This window comes from Uranotaenia lowii, chromosome 3 (assembly GCF_029784155.1).
Source record: "Uranotaenia lowii strain MFRU-FL chromosome 3, ASM2978415v1, whole genome shotgun sequence".
Classification (NCBI taxonomy): Eukaryota; Metazoa; Arthropoda; class Insecta; order Diptera; family Culicidae; genus Uranotaenia; species Uranotaenia lowii.
This window is the reverse complement of record NC_073693.1, coordinates 90,336,159-90,361,571: the sequence shown is the minus strand read 5'-3', so window position 1 is coordinate 90,361,571 and position 25,413 is coordinate 90,336,159. Positions and strand designations below refer to the sequence as shown.

General features: G+C 32.1%; 1 protein-coding gene across 10 annotated transcripts in view; it reads left to right on the top strand.

Annotated features, from left to right (window-relative positions):
• LOC129754770 (uncharacterized) overlaps window positions 1–25,413 on the top strand; it is a 601,388-nt gene that overhangs the window by 494,320 nt on the left and 81,655 nt on the right. For 8 of the 10 annotated variants that reach the window (XM_055750995.1, XM_055750993.1, XM_055751001.1 and 5 more), the window contains exon 2: window positions 15,520–15,845. In XM_055750995.1, the coding sequence (XP_055606970.1) occupies window positions 15,705–15,845 (141 nt within the window). In that variant the 5' untranslated portion in view covers window positions 15,520–15,704. Of the gene's footprint in view, window positions 1–14,616; window positions 14,790–15,519; window positions 15,846–25,413 lie in introns of all 10 variants that reach the window. The other 2 variants (XM_055750997.1, XM_055750996.1) reach the window with 1 other exon arrangement.

The following is a 25,413-nucleotide window of genomic DNA, read 5'->3' as shown; positions in this document are numbered from 1 at the left end:
AATGCCAACCGAAAACTTTGACAACCCAAGTCATCTGTCCGGGGCATGTTGTGTTGATCTGTTTTGTTGCGGATTTTTTTTTCTCTCCATCACTTGGGTTGGATGCTGTCTCCTTGAGAAAATTCTGTACCCAGATAAATCATAATATTTTGAAGGGATAGAATTTTTTGCATTTCTGGCGCTGGCAATGGAACGACATACTGCTGGGATATGCTGTTGTGTTCTCGATTTTTTTCTTTTCTTCATTTGGGTGAAATATTTGGTTAATGGCAATGGATCGGTGCTATTGAGGCTGTTTGTATGATTTATTGCTCTCAATTTAAATTAACTTTTTCGAATTTAACGGCCCTCATGTATAAGGGATTTGGAGCTGTATGATTAGAGATTATTCTACTAGTTATCATACACATTGCTATTTTTTTTTTTGTTTGATCTTTCTGCCTGCAAATTGTGATGAAAATCTTCACGAAAAGAAGGAAAAACATTATTCTTTGAAGAAGTCTCTGCCGTATATAGACATGAGTGTGACAGGGAAAACTTTCATGTAAAGTAAATCTTGATCTTAAAAATTAATTTTGGGTTCAATTCGTTTTGAGCGGTCATTGAGTGAAAATTACTATGGTTTTAAAATAACCACGGTGAATTTTTTACAACAGTTTCAAGACAACAAATTCGAAATCTCTAAAATGTTGCAACAGTTTTAAGAATCCAACACACAATTTACAAAAAAAAACCTAACGAATAACTTATTATTTCTTAGTTATACATTTAAAATTCATACATAAATAAATTTCATTTCTTTCTTATGCGATGAAAACTACACCAATTGGGCTTTATCTGACACCTAATTCGTAGCTATCGGAAAAATGTAAGAGAGCGCAAGATTTTGCTCCCATTACCTGCAAGTCGTTGCCAAAGATGCCAACTGTTTTTTTAGAAAAGTCTGGAAGGTTTTGAAAAAATGTCTGGATAAGTCTGGATAGCAAACTTTAGAGGTGGTGACCTTTTTTTTTGGTCGTCAGATCGCAATATTGCAGTGTAGAAAATAATGCTCATCACTTGATAACTATCATACATTTCATACACTACCACTGCCTAAGATCATTGTGGTCAGACAAAATCTGGAAGGTTGCATTACTGGTCGTTGGTTAGTCAATATTACTCAATTCCAGTCTGGTTTTTAGCCATCTGGATGCACTGCTGGTTGCAGAGCGAACATGACGATTACTTTCTCATTTGAAGCCACCGCGTGAGAAAAATCATTTTAAAATTTACAAACATGGTGGACTTTCAATCATATCCGATTCAAACTGACTTCAGACGACATTTTATACAATCTTTTCACAATGCAGTTGGAATTGCGATTTGCAACACCATTGCAAACGACTTAAATTAGGTATCATTTCTGATACAATTTCATGTATGCTGGGTGGAACAATTTAATCAAATTTTTATTAATGCTTACAAATATTTTCGAGAATGTTGTTTACAGAAACCAGGAAACGATAAAAAAAATCCGATAAAAAACTCGAAATCCTTCACGTAAGAAACTAAATCGATCAAATTCAGAAAGTTTCGCTTCAATACTGCACACGATAACTATCCACAAATTTGCTGGCTGTCCGAAACAGAGACACCCAACCGAGCGTGTTAATCGAGAAAACTTTGTTGTTTCAATCACATAAATTTCTGTTATGCTACACATTGCTGAAGCTGCCCCGCCTTACAGCACACAATATGTCGTGTCGTATTCGATGTTTTTCCTCGCCGGTTCATTTCTTCGAAAGTTCCTCTAGCTGCTGCCAGCTAATGGAGCCAAACATAAATCAACTAAATTCATTAATTGCTCCCGCGCCGCTCTCTCTATTATTGGCGTAACATGTTCGTTTACTTAGTTTTGTGAAACAATAATTCTACTGTCGTTTTTACAGCAATTTAGCCGCGAATGGAAAGGAATTCCACCGTTTTTTTGTGCGTTCTGGGCACTGTTGCTCAGAACATTCGAGGGAGGAAAACCATCTCTTGTGGGGGCCTTATGAGCCGATGAGATATGAAATGTGATATTCCCATTAGTCGGCTGGAGTTAAGCGAAATGAATTTTGAGCATTCCGCTGGGTTTTTTCCCCTTCTGTGGGATGAAATTTTTACCCATTTTATTATTCCATTAGCAAGTGTTGCGAATCCGTGTTCCCTTGCTTTCCACGCCAAGGCTTCATCTTTTTGCTGGAAGATGCCATAATGGTGGTGACTTTAAGGTTGGTGGTCATAAATCTCAAGTTAGCAATTTCATGAACGGGAAATTTGTGACATCATATGAACGAGTGACTTGAACAAAAAAAGGTCGAAACCCCTTCCAGCGACAAGCAAAGTCGTTTGTTGTGACGTTAGGTTTAAAAACAAATTTCATCATCCCAAAAGAGGCAAACGGTCTCTATATTAATCAAGTGACAAAGTGCTTTGGGTATTATCAAATTCTTATAAAAACCGTTTCACAAAAGACCTCCGTTATGAATTTATGTTTTTAAAAATAAATAAATGTCAAAAAATTAACAATTTGTTAAAAAAAATTACATAAAACTCAATAGCTCCTAAATAAGCTTATACGTATAAGTGGTTTGTAGTTTCCTGCGCTTTCACATGCATACGAAATTTTTTTGCGATCTCCTTATTGTTGAAAAATTTCTTTCTAATTCAATCGAATGATAAAAGAAAGTATCTCGAAACATTTCTCGTTTAGTTCAAATAGTTGATTACCATTTTTTCAATAGATTTCAATAGAAAAAACAGTTAGAAATCCTTCAAACATTATTAGGAATTAAATGTTTATGATTAAATAACTTTTCAGCCGAAAAAATGTATTTTTTTTTTGAAAATGAAATAAAATAAATAAATTTTGCTTTTTTTTGGTATTTGGTAGCATTTAGCCAGAATGAAGGTGAAACAATGCCAAAGTGAGGGTCTCACTTTTTATATACGGATACCTCGATAATCCCAAGGGTTAGTTTCACTGAAATCTCAATGATGCTTCGTTTAGCCAACGTTTGAAAACAAGTTTAGCGCATAATGATGCCATTTTTGGTATCATTTGTTGCGAAATTCGGCATCGTTGTGTTTTCAAAATTCCTTTAAAAAAAAGGATGACTAAAAGATGTGTTATGCGTACCAAGAGCAACATTTTGGACCAAATTATACCAGATTTTGCTAGCAAATCAGATACCTTAATGATGCCCATTTTAGCAATCACTGAAAAATCCACACTCAAATTGCGCGCACTATTCAGGCAACGAATAAATTTGCTGTTTGTCTTCAGTTCGATTTAATTTTGAATATCTAAACAAATCTGATTTTTCTCAACAGAAAATCGAATACTAAATTATGATATCATTTTGATCCTATTTTTTTGTTTTATTGTAGTAAATAAAACCTTGATGATGCCTTGTTTTGTTATCTTAAATTAAAACAACAAAACCAAATAGTGCTGCCTTATTTAGGTATTGCTTTCGTATCATATTCTGACATATCAATGCCTCAATGAAACTAATTTTGCCATCGGTTTCCCGATACTAAATTATGCTACCTTTATTTTGGTTACTATTTGCTATAGATTCTGGCATCAAAGTCTACTCGGGACATTATCATTTTAGTTCGAAAAACACAAATGAACATGTTGGAAGTCGTAAATTTGATTCGCAAAAACGTTGTGATTCATCTAAGTTAGAAAATATTTTTTTAGATAATTTGATCATTTTAAAACGATTTTGCAAATTTCTACCTAACATTTTTCATTTATTTCTAAGGAGGTTTATGATTGATACAGATGAAAAAACTAGTTGAAAATTTCATATCCTAAAAAATTTCAGCTATTTTTCAATTTTTTTTGGTACATATTTTCTGTAAAATCTCATCTTACAAACTTTAGTAGATAATACAAATTCTGAATGCTTCTTATCAGGGCCGTAGGAATAACTGACTAATGAGAAGATTTATTTTTGACACAATTTTCCCTATAGCATTTTTTCTTAAATGATGCATACATAAAATTTAAAAAAAAAAAAACAAATAATAGTAAATCTCTTAATTCGGGTTAATCTCTTTTATATGATAAATTTTTAATTTAAAATCGTTACTTTCGGAAATTAGTCCTCAAAATTTCCAGTTTTTTTTTTAACTTTCAATTTCAACATTAAATGAGGGATCCTCGAGGCTTCATTTGAAAGAAAAACTTTGGTAAAAATGTATCAAAAATTAAGGAATTAACGTGAAAATAAGTTTTGGGGTTCAAATCAGATTGATTTTCAACTCTTGTCAACTCAAGATTCAGATTTTATTTTGAATCTTTGTTTTTGAAGTGTCTTCAAAATAAACAATGTTTAACAACAACAAAATAAAATTTATTTCTAGCTGAATTTTCCTGAACCTGAAGATTAAGAACAAGTTATTTTATCAGCAAAAAATCATCATCAATAATTTATTTCAATTTTAAAACCCTTTGGAAAAAAATACATTTTTCAAAAAATGCAATCTTGATTTCTGATTATTGGGCAATTTCGAATTTTCATTCCGAATCTGAATTTTGCATTTTGAACCTGATTAAAAATTCTGAATTCCTTATTTGAATTCGATTTCTGAATCTATTAAAACTTGAAATAAAAACTCCCAAAAGTTATGAACCAGAAAGGAATTTTTAAAACATAATCTTTATCCAGAAAACTCTTATTTAAATTATTAACCCTTGATTTACTATATCAATTCTTTCTTCAATAATTTATTCGTAAATCAACTAGTGAATCTGAATGAAAATTCCGGATGCTGGAACCCTTATATTTCAATTCTTGATCATCGTTATGGAACGTTTTTAAGTTTCAATTCTGCATAAGAGTTAAAATTTAAAATCCAAATCTTAAGTTTGGTTTGTAATTTTAATTATTTTCATTCAATACCCCGGTATGATTAGTTTCGAACATGAAAAAAGAATCTAATTTTAGTTAGAAATTAGAAATGTAAAACCAATATTCGAATCAGGATTCCTTCCCAATGATGAACCGAACTGAAAGTCAAGAATATTAAACTGGATACAAATTCCAGAATCTGATCACACACAATAAATTTTGTTTTATAAAAGAATGCAACCAGAACATCGAAAATGATTCAAATTTAAGCTTCAATTAGAATCACGAAGAAAAAAATCTCGAAAGATTGTTTAATCATTATTTGCATAAAATTTTCTCATAAAATTGTTTTGGATGCAAAATACATTATTGTGATCACGCAATGGAAATTGTTCTTTGATTTGCAAATAAAGTGAAAATACTCGGGCAAAATCCGGGCAATCTACCAACCATATTCAATCTAATCTAAGGTTGCCAGATTTCCAGGTTTTAACGAATTTACCCGGATATTCAGTAAGGTTGCCCGGCCTTGTTGCCCGAATTCCAGTGAAAAAAGCTAGGATTTTGCCTAATTTTTTCACTTTATTTTCCAAATTAAAAAAATCAAATTGTGGTGTATTTTTGTTTCAGCAAATTTTATAAAAATATTCATAAAATGCACTGGAAGCCTTAAATACTATTTGAAATCTGTTCACAAATTTTTAAGAAAATATATTTTTTTAAGTTAATTTTTATTTTTGTTGAATATTTCATAGGTTTAGACCAAATTTGCCTGAATTTTGGTCGACAATTTCGAAATCAGATGCCTAGATTTGTTTAGGTTTTTGGATAAAATAGTCTGAATTTGTCCGGCCCGGAAACGTGCTGAAAAAAATCAGGCAACCTTAGTCTAATCTCATCATTTAAATTCTTATTGTTCGAATAAAATTTTATATTTGGGACCACTCAAAATCATGCATCAACTTCTTTAGTAAATAACTTTTGATAGCGTTTTTCAAGTTCAGTCTTGAAATATCAATCAACAAGTGAGATTTTTTTTTGAAAAACTTCAGTAGAATTGTGGCGAAGAATTCGAGGGTTTGGCCTTAGTCCTGTGTCGAGATTGTTACTCTTGATCACTTTATTCGTTTACATGGCCATAGGATTGGGGAGGAGGGGTGGTTGAGGGTTAACTCCCCCCCCCCCTCCCCTCCACGAGCGTCGAAAAAAGCAAGCGTGGTATTCTACTCTACACTCAAAATTTTTAAATTCATAATGATAATAGAGTAAAGTTATTCAAGAGTAACAATTTAGACTAAAACCTAATGCCAAAACCTCAAAAACCCATCCCGAGTTCAAAATTCTGCTAAAGTATTTCAAAATTTTCTCACTTGTTCATAGAAATTCAGGTCTGAATTTCAAATTTCAAAGTTAACCCATTCTGCAGGCTCTGGTTCCATTTTCCCGTAACCAAACTTGTTTCTCTGTTTTTGTAATTCTGATTCCGCATCCAGTTGAGGATTCTTGATTTTCATTTCAAATAATCATAAGAAATAAGGAAATGAAAAGTTGCTTCGAAATCCTAGTTCAAATTTAGTTTTGCATTTCATACCAATTTTGAATTATATTTTTCGCAAATCATATGCATTCTCAATAATTTGAGTATAAAAAAAACAAGAAATTTATTTAAAATTCAAATTATAAGTTCTTAAACTTAATTTTTTTTTAACCTTTATTAACAATAAAATACTTAATCTAAGGTTCTTGATAACTTATCATTTTGAGCCGACTGCATGTTGAATATAATTGATAGTATTTATACATAATATAAAACTAGAATTATTCGTATTCGTTTTTGTATACACTTAGTAGTTTCTACCATTTTTCAGTAGTCTTGATTTTTATATTCTAGTCTCTAATGGGTAACAGTTTATCCTTGGTTGTTTATCAGCTCGTCTTTGTGTTGTTCAGAGTTGCAAGTCAACATTTTTTAAGAAATCGAATATTTTTTTCATTAATGCCAGATCTAATTGACCCAAAATGTCACGTAATGGTGTCCCAAACGATTGAGTAGATAAAGAGCTTCTTAAAATATCGCGTTCATTGGAATACTTTGAACAATGCCATAATATATGATCAATATCTTCATACCCATTCTCACAATCGCAAATATTTGTATTTGTTAAATTTATTCTGAATAAATGAACAGCCAAGTTGTAATGATTTGACATTAATCTAGAGAAAACTTTAATGAATGTTCGCCCAAGAGATTTATTACTAAACCAAGATTTCTCTTTCACTTCTGGAAAAATTGAAAAGCAGAACCTTCCAAACTCACTATTTAGCCACTTGCTCTGCCACATAGTCATTGATATGGAATGGGCAAAAGGATATAGTTCAGTAGGTTGATATCCTCTTAGATAGATATTATCGCTTACAGCACCTTGTTTAGCTAAAAGATCAGCTTTCTCGTTACCAACAATTCCACAATGTGAAGGAATCCAAAACAAACTAACTGTGTATCCTAATTTTTCCAACTCCATCAGAACCTTTTTGATTTTCAGAACAAATATATTAATATTTGATAATAATCTACTGGATGTATTTTAAAGAGCTCATACTGTCTGAAAATATAAAGTACCTTGCAAGAGGTAGACTTTTAATTAGCTCACAAGAGAAAAAAATTGCTATCAACTCGGCCACAAAAACTGTACATGGACTTTTTAATTTGTAAAAATGGGAGGACTCGGAGTGATAAACACCAAAACCAGCTTCAAAATTTATTAAAGAACCGTCCGTAAAAATAAAACTGCGTGAATCAAATTCATCAAAAGTACTTCTAAAAATATGATTTACCATCTGATTTCTAAGATTAATTGGTATTTTATCTATTTCTTTCTTAAATTGAAAACTAACGTCAGGAATATATTGAATTTCATCGTTAAAAAAATCAAAAATAGATTCAGTGGGAGCAGCATATGTTTGAATAGATGAAAAGCTCCTATACACGCTTAAAAACTTAAGTCCTGGCTTCAATTCAAACAAATGATCTAGCTTTCCAATTATTGAACTATGTCTTGCTTGAAACCTAAATAACTGCCTGAGATTCAATTCAAAGAAATTCAGTTCTAAAGGCATCACCCCAGCAATTACTTCTAGAGACATAGTATGTGTTGAAATAAAACTCCCTAAAGCTATTCTTAAGCATCTAAACTGAATTCGAGCTAATTTAATAATATGACTATTTGCTGTGGAATGAAAACAGAAGCATCCATACTGAAGAACCGAGAGAATTGTCAATCAAATCCTGTGGATGCGCTCCCCACCAGGAACCAGTTATGGTTTTTAAAAAGTTGACTCGTTTTGTGCATTTTTTAATCAAAAATTCGATATGTTTTCGCCACAATAGTTTCGTGTCAAAGCAAACGCCAAGATATTTGACCGCCAATGTTCTTTTAAGCTGGTTTCCTCTCATTGATAAATTGATAATTACAGGCTTAGTTTTTTTGGTAAAAACAATCATTTCTGATTTCTCTGTTGAAAACTCTAACCCTAAGCTCATAGCCCATTTGTTCAGATTATTAAGAGTTAATTGTAATTTTTCTTGAGTATCAGATATATTTTTCCCCGATTTATATACGACAATATCATCAGCAAATTGTAAAATTGATGCACCTTCAGCTATACAATTATCAATTTCTTTTACATAAAAATTATAAAGGAAAGGACTTAATGTTGAGCCTTGAGGAAGCCCTAGATAACTTGTTCTTTGGCATTTAAACCTATTATTTACATAAAAGCACATTTCTTTTTCCTTAAGTAAATTATAAAGAAACTGACAAATTTTTGTTGGGATTCCTTTCCTGATAAGCTTTTCGCAAAGAATTTCTATATTAACTGAATCATATGCTCCAGATATGTCCAGAAAAACAGCGTGTTCTTTTTTTGCAAATCCTATTTCTATATCTACTGTTAATTCAGCCAAACAATCAGAAGTACTTTTATTTCTTCTGAATCCATATTGCGTCATAGACAAAAACTTATTTCTTTCAGCCCAATTTTCTAATCTATTCAGCAATATTCTTTCCAAAGTTTTTCTAGGGCAAGGTAACAAACTTATAGGTCGATATGATCGATAACCGCAGGAATGCTTTCCTGGTTTTAAAATAGGAACCACTTTTATAACCCTCCATTCATCTGGCACTACATTTGCATCATTCATTTTGTTATACAAGTTCAACTACATTTGCTTAGAGCAGACTGGCATGTTCTGTAACAGTTTAAATTTTATTCCATCTAATCCTGCAGCAGTATTTGAGCTTGATAATAACGCTGTAGAAAACTCAATCATTTTTATTGGAGATGCTAAATCTTCGTTATCATTATTAGTTCTGAACTCATCAACTAATTTATAAACATAGTCACGACAAATTTTCTGTGCAAATTCTTCAACCCAATCTTCTGAATACTTTTCTAAATTTTCATTTACAGTATTCCTTAAGTTTTTGGCAGTTCTCCACAATGTTGATAATGCTGTAGTTCTAGTGAATGTAGCAATTCGAGTTTGCCAATAATGTTTTTTCTTGCTTTGAAAAAGTTTACGACATTCATACTCTAATTGTTGATAGTTTTTAAAATCATCTATTTTTCCAAATTTTCTAAACTTTTTGAAGGAATCTTTCTTTTCGAAGTATTTTTTTGAACATTCCTGATCCCACCACGGTTGACCTTTTCTTCTAGAACCAAGAACTGAATGTATAGGGTTATTTTGCGCTTCCTTAGCACAGTCTATAATAGTTTTGCATAAGAATTGGTATTCATCTAAAATATTGAACGAATGATGATACATTTCGTACTCATACATTTTTTCTGATAGTGAATTTTGATACACTTTCCAATCTATATTTTTAGTTAAATCATAAATAAACGAAATGTCTTCAATATTATTCTCATTATTAATTTCAATAACTATTCAAAGATGATCACTGCCATTCAAATCTTCTAAAACATTCCAACTACAAACAAGAGCTAAAGCGTTCGAAGATAGTGTTAACTCTATGGCTGAATCTCTAGAATTAGGAGCCCCTATTCTTGTGACACGTCCATCATTCAATATGGTAAGGTTTTCTTCGTCACAAAGTTCATACAGCGTGATTGCTCTGGAATCATCAAAATTCTCTCCCCAAGCGCAACCATGGGAATTGAAATCTCCTAGCAATATTTTAGGCTCAGGAATGGCATTAACAAGTGTCTTAATTTGTACTCTATTTAAGTTATGCGGAGTTGGTGGAATGTATAATGAAGATACTGCAAAACGAAAACTACCTATTTTACATAATACTGAGACTTCTTCTAATTTGTCAAATTTTGGAAGATTCAATTTTTCAATCTCAATACCTTTTTTAATCCCTAGAAGAACTCCTCCATAAGGCGTATCTCTGTCTTCTCTTAAAATATTAAAACCAGGGATCTGTAAATTCATACCTAGCACTAACCATGTTTCACAAATACAAAATATATCAATATTGTAATCATTCAAAAGAACCATTAATGATTCCTTTTTGGGCACAATACTTCTAGCATTCCATTGTAATAGTTTAAGTTTTCTATACATCATGATCTAATAAAGAAGCAATGAGGGGCCATTCTGTACTAATTTTTTTGAGAACTTTTTTAATGAGGGGCATAAATATGAGAACAATTGATTTAAAAGAATCTGGAACTTCAAAAACATCGAACAACATTTCAATAATACTTTCAATTGAAAACCCTTCATCAATTTTATTCGATAAATTATCAACATTTGATTTTTTTGAATTTTCGGATGGTGGTTCAGGGATTTGTTTACAATTTAAATTGATAAATCCAGGTGGAGACAATTTTTGAGGTTTCAAAACAGGATATGAACAACTAGGGATTGGATCAACTGTTGACATTCTTCTCGATTCTTTTTTAAGAATCTTTGGGCGAGTTAACTGTTTTCTCTTCCTACTACTAGTTCCCTCCTCAATCTGAGAATCCAACACGTGTTCTAAATCTGAATTTTCAGAGAGAACATCAAAACGATTATTAATTTGAATACCCTCAGTACGTTTAAGCATCTCAGCATATGTAAGTTTATTTGACTCTTTTACTGTTTTTTTCCATTCACCTTTCGCTTTAAGATACATGGGGCAGTCTGTAATATTCAGATGCGATGCATTACAATGAAAGCATTTGCTATTCAAAATCTTACACTCAGATGCTGCGTGATTTTGCCCGCATTTCCCGCATTTAGTCTTATTTGAACAATACTTTTCCGTATGATTGAGCTCCCTGCACTTTTCACAATACATTAGTTTAGGAATGTATGCTCGAACAGAAAATAAAACTTTTTCTACCTCAACGTAATCTGGCAACACTGTACCTTCAAACGTTACTCTAACTGAGGCCGAATCAGAGTAAACTTTTTTACCATCAACGCGAGAAACAACATGTAAACGACGACAGTCTAAAATTCTAACTGGAGGGATAGCACCGTTTCTCCAACGGCTACAACCCTCAAGAATATCACATGTATCAATATATTTGTCCGAAATAACTCCATCAATTTCTACCATCAAACTAGGTACATACACTGAATATTCAAGAGTGAAGAGAGGATCACAAACTATCGCATTTGCATGTTTTCTTTTATCAACTATTACACGGAGTCGATTGTGCGCAGTTTTTTTGATTTCCAAGATGGACGGATACTTTTTATGCAACTCCTTAGAAATCGTAACTATATTTAATGGCTTTTCTTTTGGTCTAAAATATATTTGATAAGGGCCGGGACTGCTTTCGGAATACTGTTTCACACGTTCATTGTTTTGTGGTGACGATGATGGCAAAAAAGCATTTGAGGCATCGCTCTGCTCGGCGGCAGCTGTAAGCGATACAACTCTTGGAGGTAATGCTTGAGAGTTTTGAGGGTCTTGATTAGAAGGGAAACATGATGGGGGAAAAGAAAAAGAATTTAGGATGGACGGCAGAGCACATGGTAGCTTTAAAGGCAATACAGATGTAGATACTTTATTGAGCAAAACTTATGGTCGTGGATCTGAAGATAAATCAATGGAATCACGCGTGTCGGAAGTTATTTCAACCATAGTGATATTCTGGGTTTCTCTGAAGTCAGAAAGTGGAGAACCCCCACTTTCATGACTCATTTTAATGGCAATCAAACTTTCTTTTTATTCGAAATCTATTATTATATGTTGTACTTAGCCTCTCCTCTAACGTTTCTCCGGTTATGCAGCAGCCTTTGTATAGCTTCAACTCAAGGTCAGCACTACACACAATACACACTTTGGACGAGCTCGAGTGAAACACGACTTACTTCTCCAACAGTATGAAAACGAATCTTCTTAAACTTAATTATTACACAAAATTTATACATAAGCTTTTAAATGGCGATACAAAATTTAAAACTCAGATACAGATTTATCGTTTGAAATTCACATTTAAATTCAGATTCACAATACAGATTAAAAATAAATAATTGATATAATGAATTAAGATTAAACAAGAGCTTCAGAATTTGAATAATACATTCATGAACCAAGGCTTTTAAATTTGGCTCATAAAATTCTGGTCTGCAATGAAAATTCAAAAATCGTATTTTTTGTACATTTCAGAAATCGTATGGAAATTCGGAAACAAGTTCAAAGTCCAATTTTTTATTCCAGGTTCAGAATTCAGATTCAGATTGCAGATTAAAAATTCAGAAAAAAATTTAGCTTGTAAATGAGTTTTTCAATCAACATAAAATTGTTGAGGAATTCGAGAGAACATGAACTTGAAAATTTGCTTGACAATTCAATTTCCAAATTTCAAATTTCTTAATCAAGACTCGTTTATACACTCAATTCAGCTGAAAACCACAAATATTAAGTCGAAATTGAATTAATTTTCTTTGTTTTGTTTTACGCAAAAAATCCAGAATTTTATTTAAGAATATCATCCACAGGATTTTCATGATGAAATTGATTATTAATGAAAAATATTTACTGTTAAAGAAACAGGAACCTGATCTTCACCTAAAAAATCTGCACAAAATTCTATATTTTCACGGTGTATTGTTTAACATTGATTATATTGCAGTTTTTTTTAAAGCCAAATTTCAAACTTAAATCATAGATTTAGTTTACATGAAGTAAATTCGATCCGAAAAAAGTGTAATTGTTTTTGTTTTTTTTTTTATTTTTATCAAAGGTTAGAATCTTGGAATTTACAAAAGAGTTTGTAAGATTGAGTTTGTTTGATTTGAGTATAGAATAAGTTTATTAAAGAAACTGAAGGCTTCCCTAAAAAGAACCTGTTTTATGCTCAAATCAAATAAATTTTATCTACCAAACCCTAAAACAAATTGAAAGATTTAAACGATCGACAAAAAAATTCCAAATTTGGTTTCTTAAGGTTTCATTATAAAAATTTAGGCCACCCTTTAACTTAAGAACAACTTTTCTAAAATTACTTTTTAATACGAAAACTATTATTGAGTACGTACAAATGAATAGTCATACAGTAACAAATATCGTTTGTTTTGAATTTTTTTTATTCGTGCATCGTTGGGTGAAAATCTTAGGTCAAATTCAGTCTCCAAACACCATCCCCCCCACCCCATGAGTCCGTTCTTCCTACTGCCCTGGTCGTTTATCATAATTTGATAAAGAATTTAAAGTTTTGAGTTTAGAGAAGAACTTTTTGCTTGACATTGTTGGATTCTCTTTAAGCAGGTATAATGGTACCGTGGTATAATGAAACCAAATATCAAAATTTTATCATACAATGTGCAATTTAGAGCACAAGTAATGTGTCAAATATTGAACAAAATAAAAAGTATAGAGGTTTTTCGAATCTTTGGTTTTTGTTGGGAACAATATTTCCTTGAAAAAAAGAAAAAAAAATCAAATTTTGAAATTTTGGAAAAACTTTCGCGGTCTACAATAATGACCTTCCTTCAAGGTGGAATTATCGGTATAATACTCTATGCCGGACCGGCATTAATAAGCTTTTTAATAACTGGCATTGTCCTTTCCTTATTTCCCATTCCCTCTCCATACCCCTCCAATTCTTATTCCTTTCTCATCAAACACGAAGGAAGATAAAAAAACACCAACCAACCGGCAGACGGCCAATCTTTTTCGGTAAACGGCGGTGGAAGAAGGGCTAACTGACTCAGATGGTGCACTGGGTAAGATACCAGACTGACAATCCAAGATGAGATGCTCCAAGGAGTTCGATTCTCACTGTTTTTTGGGATGATTAATCGTATAGGATAAAAACCCATAAAGTATTTTTCTTGTTTCGCTTGAATGTAGTGGTGTATCATTTAGCTTTCGAGATCGAATCTCTATACCAGTAGTGCTTTTCCAATCTTATCGTCATTGGTACAGTACACTTTTCGGCACAGAGATTTGCTAAATAGGCATTGGATTTTTGCAACCTCTTCTATGAGTGTACTCACAAATCAGGATTTGAAATGTAACATTCATATTTGAATCAGCTTAATTAAGATTCAATTACATGAAAGTGAATCACAATTAATTACTATCATTTTTGCAATTTCCCTTTCATAAGGGCTATAACACTCCTCGTAAAAATACCTAATCTGTAAGAAACAGCACATTTAGCCATATCACACCAAATGCATAGCCTCAAACCTCAATACCTTTCAATTATCGACTCATTTTCTCAAAAGCTTTCTTTTCTTTTCTACTTACAGGAACGAAAACACTCATCTTAAATCACGACTACCGTGTACCGCTTCACCTTTGCCCTCCAACCTCTTGTTGATGGAGCCCCAACAGCCGCTCTAGTTGTATCGTCGTCTCCTAGACAAGACAGACTCCAGCTAGACCCAGCTTGATTCGAACATCGATGCATGGAAAGGCTTCCGTGTGTAACCTGGGGAGATTTCGTGATTAAGAAGCTTTTTTTTCTCTCCACCTAGTTCAGATTATCATACCTCATCGTGCTGAGGTACACCAGAAGAAAAGCCCGCGCGCCGCATATCTAATCGCAAGCTAGTGGATGGACTCTCGTCTAGATACTAGTGGCGGCGGCAGCTTTACATGGATACATGGAAGACAGCTGAGCATTCCGCCTCTAGATTATACGAGATAGGAGATCGTGAAAAAGAAGAAGCTGAAGAAGTCGCTCGCCAGACCCAAACAGAAGAGTGCATAATTATGCGCGCACAAGTCACCACAATCGGTGTTATCTAACGAGAGATACCTACCGTATACTAAATCCGGAACGGCTTAGTGGAACCCTGCAAAAGTGCTCAAACCCACCCCTGTGAATGAATATATGCAAATCCCCCAGCCCTTATTTACGGTGGCCGACGCCGGTGGCGGCATCTGGGAAATGGTTGAAAGCTCGTTAGGGGAGGTGTGAAGTGTGATTTGTAGTGCTGTGCTTTTTGTTACCTTTTTTTTTTTCTCTCGAATCTGCCCCTTTTATCATAAACCTTCGGCTTCGAAACGAGACAAATTTATTAATTTACAGAGGCGAGCACACGCAAGCATTTGTGTTACTTATTTGTTTAATCTTTTATTCATGAGGGGGGAAATTTCTTTTACTTAGTCAGCGAGTGTTGTTTACTATTTTTTCCATTTTCTTCTAGTTTTGAACCAATTCTTCTAGTGATAGTGAAGCTTTTTTCCCTAAAATAAAGTTCAATGATTTAGTAAACAATTTTCTATTTAAAAAAAATAAAACGAGTAGTGTTTCTCGAAACTAGTTCATCCGAATACGCTAAGCTAGGGAGTAAGTGAGAGTGAAACGTACGTATTATATGAGTGTGAGTGCATGCGGAGGGGATTAGTCACAATGAATTTGCATCGGCGGAGGCACACGTTTTGCCTGGCCCTGGCGCTATGCTGCAGCATCATCAGTATTACCTCGGCGGAGGACTTCCAGTTTGCCAGCGAGAAGGAGGAGGAAATTCAGGTGAGCAATCTCTGGGAGTTTTTCACGGAATTAAGAAAGAGAAAGTAATTCTGGGCAGGTGTTACACTTTTTATTCCCTATTCTTAGAAACTTAAAGGATACCAACGAACTCATTTCAATTAATTGAAAATTCAAGACATGTCTTGTTTCAATCAATTTGAAAACCATCAGAGTTCTAATCAATTTGAAATTTCAAACGTTGTTTGAGTTCTATATTGAATGAAAAATTTTCACAAAATAAAAACTTTGGATGCGTGCATTGCAAGTTGATGGATTATTACATTTAATGATGGAATTTGAAATGATGAAATGAAATGAAATTTAAAAGATTTCATTTTTCAACGATTCTACAATACACCTTTCTAAAAAAAAATTCATAAGAAATACATTTTTTAAAAAGAACTTGTACTTAACAAAAAATTGAATCGCGTTAAAACAAATTAAACACTATAAATACATATGCATTGAACTTGTGAAGTTCGAATGATCGAAAGCATTCCAAATGCAAAACAAAAACCTAATTTAAGTTTCGCAGTCCTAGATATTTGAATTCAAGTACAAGCACTTTTTCAACAGTAGAAATCTGGGTCAGTCAAAGAATCTTTTTTTTTTTAATTTTGCAAACTATAATTATTTGAGCTGATATTGATTTTCAAAGCTCTACTTATTAAAATACTAGCTGACCCGTTGTGCTTTGCTACACCTTCCGGAAATAAATGTATTTTATAAAAATTTATTAAAATTGAGATTTTAGAGAGCATTGTTTTAAATCAAACCTCATCATACTTCAGAACCAACAACTTTGAAATGAGAGCTGCAGCTGCAGTTCTGAATAGCAATTCAAAGATGGTATATATTATTTACTGATCTCTTAACTCATTTTTCAAGATCTGAAATTTGTACTCTGTACCCAAAAAAACCTTTTTAAATATGATCCCTTCTTTGAAAAGCTCTTTATCTTAAATTTACATGGGAGCTCTCCCATCTTTTTAAATTTTGTCCCCCACTGCTTGAAGAAGGTAGGCAAATTTAACCGGCTCGATACCCAAACAACACTTATCATGGTAATGAAAAATATATTAAATTAGTTATGTTTTAAATACAGTGCAAATTTCTTTTTTTTTTTTTTAAATTAATTTACTACGGTAAACATATAAATATTTAAAAAAATATCAGTTGCATCACTAAATAAGTTTTCAGCTTTTTTTTTTATTTTCTCTTTGAAAGTCATATTTTCAAGAAAAGGAGGCAAAAACAAAATTTCTAAGTTTACATTTGTCCCGCATATTGGGGCAAGTGTAAATGCAAAGCTTATTTACAGATGCGTCAGAGTAATGGCTTTAAAATGGATTTAATACGAATTCCTGTTTTTTGTTCTATCAAGTTTCACTGATATATCTGCAGTATTCCTGCAATATAAATTTATGTTTGTTACTCCACTTTTAACGAATGCTGTTCAAAGGGAATGACCTTCATTTACAAAGACATTTAAGAATTTTCAATATCCGCTGCAGTTTCAACATTCGGAATACCCCTTCTGGTCTTTCCAACATATTGAATCATTTTGAAGATGAATTTCTTAAAAGTTCGACGTTTGCCCTTGCCCCACCGTGTAAGTTGACAGAAGGGAATATTGTTTTTAACACTAAAAATTTCTCTTAAAAATTTTGCGTCCAGTTGAATATCAATTCTTAAGTCTCGCTTTTCAAAAACTAAGTGGATCAAAAGTCTCTTTTATGCAGCCATGTAACACAAAAACATTTTTCATGTTAAGTACGTACTTGAATTGGTATGTAAGCAAAAAGTACGATGGTTTTTTCAGAATTATTTAAAATAAAAAGCTCCCATTTTCATTTCTAAATTCGTTTCAGTTGTGTATTTGGGCCGAAGTAACAATTTCTAGAAGAAAACCTAAGTTTTATTTTTTTTAACAGAAAAAGTTGAACGTTTGAACATGTTCTAATGTTCCTTGAATGAAAAGTCGAATGCTACCTATATTAACACGAACTAAATATGGAAGTATTTTTGCAAATCTTTCAATTGGTTTTGATTCGATTGATAAAATACCAATCTGTGTCACACCTAGGCGTCATTTATTACCACGTGCTGTGTACAAATCAAATAAGCAAGAAAAATACACATCTAGGTTGCATATCACCCCACGTGTTTGAGAAACAGGCGCCTTATTGATAAATTTTCCAGCAATCAATGAACAGTGTGCTTTGGTTACTATCCTCATGCGTCGACGTTTGCTCGCCCATGGGGACGAAAAACAAACCCCAGGTTGAGAAATACGCGCCAAAATATTCCTACTGATCAGTATGCTATGCCTGGGTTACTTTCCTTTTGCGACGCCTCGACCATAGAGACGAAAAACAAACCGCCCAAAGGCAAAAAAAATCTCAAGAAAATGGATGTCATGACTTTAATTTGTTTCGAAAAACTACAAATTTTGTATGGAAGCCTCTCCTTCCTTAAGTCGGATGGAGTTTTGACGATTACAGAAACCATCCCCGGCCTCAAAAACCCTCAGATGCCAGTTTTGACGATGATCGGTTCAGTAGTTTCCGAGTCTATAGGGAACAGACAGACAGACAAACATTCATTTTTATATATATAGATTTTCCAGCAATCAATGAACAGTGTGCTTTGGTTACTATCCTCTTGCGTCGACGTTTGCTCGCCCATGGGGACGAAAAACAAACCCCAGGTTGAGAAATACGCGCCAAAATATTCCTACTGATCAGTATGCTATGCCTGGGTTACTTTCCTTTTGCGACGCCTCGACCATAGAGACGAAAAACAAACCGCCCAAAGGCAAAAAAAATCTCAAGAAAATGGATGTCATGACTTTAATTTGTTTCGAAAAACTACAAATTTTGTATGGAAGCCTCTCCTTCCTTAAGTCGGATGGAGTTTTGACTATTACAGAAACCATCCCCGGCCTCAAAAACCCTCAGATGCCAGTTTTGACGATGATCGGTTCAGTAGTTTCCGAGTCTATAGGGAACAGACAGACAGACAAACATTCATTTTTATATATATAGATAAATCGTAACGATCTGAGTCCGAAGGAACGGCGAGGATTAACGAGCTAAATCCGTCCAACGACAGGTTTATGAACACTTCACACGGTGTACTGCTTATAACTGCAAAACAACCATCTATCGTTATCGAAAACGGTTGTAGATAATCGGACAATCTAAATCCTGATAGAAAATATACATAAATTTTTCGAAATATAATGCTGTGCAAAACAATGAATCGGGATAAAATGTGAAAGATAATATAATATCCTACATGAAAAATCGATTTCGACAAATTTAACCGATAACAACACTAAAATTCAGAAGTAAGGTTTTAACAATATTTAAAAAAAACTAAGGAATTTTCAATTATTTCATAGAATTTCATAGAATTTAAAAAAATCGCAGAAGTAACAATATTTTCAGTTCAGCAGAGGTTTATAGAATTTAGCAGAATTTTACAAAAAAAATTATGGAATTTGACAGCATTTTACATGTTTAACAAATATCAATAGAATTTTTCTGAAATAAACAGATTATAACTGTTTTGAACAGAATTTAACAGATTTTTACAAAATTTTCAGAATTTTAAAGAATGTAAAAGAGTTTGTTAAGTATCTGTTAAATTTTGTTACATTCCATAAAAATTCTGTGAAACTATGCATACAGAATTTTTATGGAATGTTACATTATTTTATAGATACTTATAGAACATTACTGAAAATTTGACAGAATTTGAAAAAACTTAACACAATTTTACGGAATTCAAATAAATTATATATATATTTATCTAATATTACTAAATTTTACAAAATTTTTACAGCATTTTACAGAACCCAACTGTTTTGAAAGAATTTCACAGAACTATAAAGATCATTATGCAGAAACTTACAAAACTTTACAAAATTGAACAAAATTTTACAGCTTCTTAAAGAACTTCACAGATTTTTAAAGAAATTCAACAAAATTTCACTGTTTTGAACAGAATTTTGAAGAAATTTGTAAAATTTCACAGAATTGTACAGAGTTGTACATATTTTTTTTAAAATAAAAAGTATTTTACAGAATTCAACAAAATTTGACAGGTATATATATAGAATTTTACAGATTTTTTTAGAATTCAACAAAATTTTTACAGATATTTTGAAATTTTACTGAAATTTATAGAATTTAAATGTTTTATAAAGATTTGAATAGAATTTTATGGAATTTCACAAAATTGAAAAAAAAAACAAAAAATCCTGAATTTTAAGGAATTTACCGTTATTTTACAAATATTTATAGAATTTTACAGAACCTAAACGTTTTAAACAGAATTTTGCAGAGTTTTATAAAATTTGATATAATTTTTCAGCATTAAACATCATTTTACAGAAACTTATAGATTTTTACAGAATTGTACAGAATTGAACAAAATTTTACAGAAATTTACAGAACTACACAGAACTCAACAAAGCTTTACAGAATTCTACAAAATTCTGTAGATTTTTACAGAAATTTACAGTACATAATTTTACAGAAATTAACATACTTCTACAGAATTGGTAATATTTTTACAGAAATTTACAGAACTTTACAGAATTCAACAAAATTTTGCAGATATTTATATAATTTTACCTAATATTGTAAAAATTTCATATCATTTTACAGATTTTAACAGAACTTAATTTTTTTTAAGAGTTATATAGAATTTTTAAGAATTTATTAGAATTTTAGAGACTTGTACGAAATTATATATAACTTTAAAGAAATTTAAATAACTTTTTCAGATTTTTGTAGAATTTACAGGTTTTTGCAGAAATTAACAGAATTTAACTGTTTCCAACAGAATTTCATGGAATTTTACCGAATTTTACAGAATTGTACTTAATTTTACAGAAAATTGCAGAATTTTACAGAATTAAACCAGATTTTACTAATGTTCATAGAATTTCACCGAATTGCACCGAGTTGCGCATAATTTTACAGAATGTTACATAATTTTACAGAACTGTACAAAACTCTTCATAATTTCTCGGATGTTTTTAGAATTTTACAGAATTCAACAAAATTGTACTGGGTGTTTAATGTTAATCTTAAGTTGTCCACGTCATTTATTCAGTCTGTAAAGCCTAAATCGGCTAAGACGGTGTATGTCAGGCATGTCAAACTCGTTTAAGTGTGCGGGCCGCATTAAAAATCTTTCATTTCCAAAAATAATATTATTTCCTCTCGTAGCAAAAAAAAATCTTTTTTAAAATTTTGTGGCAGGAAAGCTAGCGTAATTCTGTGTAGTAGGGAATTTTGTGATAATTTAAGACGGGGCTACGCGAGCCGCATTGACTAAGGCCGTGGGCCGCATGCGGCCCGCGAACCCCCAGTTTGACATGCCTGGTGTATGTCTTTCAAAAAAAAAATAAAAATAAAAAAAAAATAAAAATATTGACAAAATTTAACAGAATTTTACAGAACTTTACAGATTTTTATAATTTTTTACAGAATTGTACAGAATTGTACATAATTTACAAAATTTTACAGATATTTATAGAATTTTACAGCATTTATCAGAATTTTGCTATCTTTTACGGAATGTTTATAGAATCTAACAGACTTCTATAGGATTTAACAGAATTTTTAAATATTTTTATAGAATCTTAAAGACTTGTATAGAATTTTACAGAGTTGTACAAAATGGTACATACATAGTTTTACAGAAATTCACTGGATTTTATAGAATTGTACAGAATTTTACAGAACTTGTTCAAAATTTTACAAAATTTGACATATTTTTTCAAAAATTCAATGAGTTAAAAAAAATTACAAATTCTACAGAATATTTCAGTTTTCCGCAAAGTATTACAAATTTTAAAGCATTTACACAACTGAACAGATTTTTTTTATAATTTAACTTACTTTACATAGTTTTGTAGATTTTAAAAGAGTTTTGTAATTTTTTTTTTTGTTTTCCATAACTGATTAGAATCTCTCAAAACTTTTAAAATTTTTAAGAATTTTATTAAATTTTACAGATTTAACGGTATTTACAGAACTTCACAGATTTATTTTTGAAATTTCTAAAATTTTACAAATTTCCAAGAACTGTACAAAATGTCGCACAGTTTTGATAAACTTTACAGAATTTATCAAATTCATTAGAATTTTACAGGTTTTTACAGCATTTTATAAGGTTAACCGATTTTGACATAATTTTACAGCTTAATTAAACAAATGTAAAATTTCCTTTGTTTTTCACCATTTCACAGATCTTTGCAGGGTTTAAAGAATTGCATAAAATTTAAAAAGTTTACAGATTACAAACAAAGTTCCAAAATTGTACAATTTATCAAAACTTCACAGAGTTTTACAGAATATTTTTTTAAATGTTTTCACTACGTTCCATAATTTTTCAATACTTCAAATTGTCCGGAACAGAATCAACATAATTGTGCAGAATATTACATAATTTCAAGAATTTCATAGAGTTTAACATAGCTTATTGCCATTGAAACAACACAGCAGAGTTTAACAAAACTTTACAGAATATCATTGAGCTTTCCAGAAAAACATTATAAAATTTTCAAGAGTTAACATAATTTTGACAAATGATTTTATGATGACAATTCTACAATTTTATTCGATATATAACAGAATTTACAGGATTGATCCGAACTGATCAGAACTAGAAGAAATTCTGCAGATTATGTTCTTCTTTTCGATATTTCATATAGGTATGTAGATTTTCATAATTTTACACAATTTTATTAAATTTACCTAATTTACGCAACCAAACAGTATCCAACCAAATTTTTCAGAGTTCTACAGATTTGTGAAGAATTTCACATAGTTTAAAAAAAATCAGTGCAGAATTGTACAGAATATTACTGAAATAACAGAATTTTACAGAACTTTACAGAAATGTACAGAATTTTACAAAACTCTATAAAAGTTGATAGAGATTTTAGGAACATTACAGAACTTTACAAGTTTAATATAATTTACAAAATTTTACACAAATTAACAGAAGTTTACAAAATTTGACAGAGTTCTTTAAAGATTTGTACAGAACAGTACATAATTTGAGAAAATTGAAAAGAATTTTTCAAAGTTTTCAGATTTTCGCTGATTAAATAAAAACTTTACAAAATATTAACAAATATTATAGAGTTTCACAGAGTTGCTTTAATTTCTACCAATTGTTTCAAAATGACAAAGAATTTTATTTTTTCAGAATATTTAGAGCTTCACAGAATTTTATAAAGCTTCCTAGTTAATCAATTAATAAATTAAAAAAAACCTAAAAATCCACTTCAGGTTGTAAACATAAAAGTCATCTGAGAGTGATTGAAACCATTTTTCAACAAGCTCCATCAATCGTTATCTCAATTGACTAAAAGCTGATTCCAAGAAGATGTATTACTTTGTTTCATGATGACTTGAGAAATACTTAAAGATCATCAGAGCAGTTTTTTCTCACCAACATTTTGGATAAAAACTTTTCAGATATTCGCTTCCGAAAAGTTTATGAAAATAATCGTTTAAGTTTATTAATTTTTGTTTTCGATGTTATGTTTTGAAACATCAATTTGAATAAATTTTCTGATATTTTTCAGACATACTAGCAATGTTACAACCACGAAAAACTTTTGACGGCTTTGTCACTTTTCACCATTTTTTCCATTAAAGGTACCCTTACGCTTGTAGTACGTTTTCGTGTCCGAATTCAATTAGCCGCCCTTTTCCTTGCGGAGAGAATTTTCTTGGGCCACAAATTTTCTGCCGCTACATTGATGAAAAGCTAAGAAAACTTTGCCAAACTCTCGGCAAAACATAGCTAATCTCATTACGGTTGGGCTGCCGCGGGCAGAAAAAAGGGGTGGGCAGAAAAAGTCAATTTGTTCTAGAAACTTGTCAGACAGCGGTGGCCTATCCTTAGAGGGGGTTGGAAGGACTTCCCAAATTCTTCGATCGCGTGGAGGTGTTTAAAATTTCCAAGAAAGGCCACCACCAAAGCAAATTTTAACACACTCTGTTTGGAGACAGGAAACAGCCAAAGGGTCCCACGAGGTTGACGGGTGTCCCTTTTTAGACCTTCTCGTCACCAGGGGCTGATTCCGGGAAACTTTTCAATTTGTTCGTTTTTGCAACAAACGAAAAAAACGTCCTCTGAGAGCTCGCCTCAGTTGTGATTTGTTGGTCTCCGGAGAGCTTCATCGTTTATCTTGAGAAGCGTTATTATTTCTTAACCAATAAATTGGGAAAAATAATAATAACAGCCGTTAAAAGAAACACTAAAGAATTCAGCAGGTGTTCTAGAAACATTATTGGGGATCTTCTTGGAAAAGCCAGCTTTTTTTGCTGTAAAAATTCAATAATGAAAAAATGCGCAGCTTTTCACTTGAAGGGTTTAAACCACTTTCGGTTTTGAGGAATTTGATCCAATAGTTTAGGAGATAAGAATACCGAATTTTGGTGGGTCACGACTTGAATTTCTTCACGGTCTTAATGTGTCAAGTAATGCAAGAAAATGTACAAAATTCTCCCCCCTTTCTTATGCCAAACCTGGAAGGAATAAGGGGTTATCAAATAACCAATCAATCATTTTTTATACCCATATACTCGTCCCTGTAAAATTTGGTTCCTTTTTTGTCAAGCTCTTGGATCATGCAAAAAATAACGTACAACTCCTCTCTCCATGAACCAAATCATCATTAAAGTATTTCTTTTATTTTTTAATACTCTTCCCTGAGAAATTGCTTATCATCTGTTCGATTAGTTCTCAAGTTATGCTAATAAAAATTTATGGGAGCTTCCTTTCTCCATTCTTTTTGCTTTAGAGAATGGAGGAAGAATCCTTTAACAATTGAAGACAAAAAATATACTCAAATGCCCTCTGCATTTATATTTAAATAATAAGTTCTCGAGTGATCCACAAATATTGTTTGAAAGACTCCCTCACCCTTACACATTTCCCATTGAAGAAAGGGATGGTTAAAAAATACTCCCATGCCAAATTTGGATTCATTTGTTCGATGATTTCTCGAGTTATGCAATAAAGTCTTCTCAGCTCCTCACTGAAGGCAGGGATAGGTGTCAAAACATCGTAGAAACATTTCTAGTACCAAAATACCTTCCTAAGTCAAATTTGATTTCTTTTGCATCGTTATCGAATAATGCACTAAATTGTATGGAAGACACTCTGCCTTTTTGGTAACTTCTTAATGGAAGGGGGAGTTCCAAATAATCATTAACACGTTTCTCTCACCCAAATAACCACCCATGTTAAATTTGATTCCATTTGCTTGTTGAGCAAATGAATTGTGCAAAAAATTGTCCCCTTTCCACTTTCTATCTCTACATTGGAAAGAGGGAGTGGTGTCCATCCAGCTTCAAAACATACCCACGCTTGCCAAATTGGGTTCTGCTTGCTTAATTAATTCTCATGATATTCAAACATGTTTCTTCCCCTTCCTTCTTCCAGAGGTTCTCCGGCCTCCAATGTCCACATCTTTCAAGTTTCACGCAAATCGGTTCAGTAGTTTTCGAGTCTATGAGGTGAATACAGA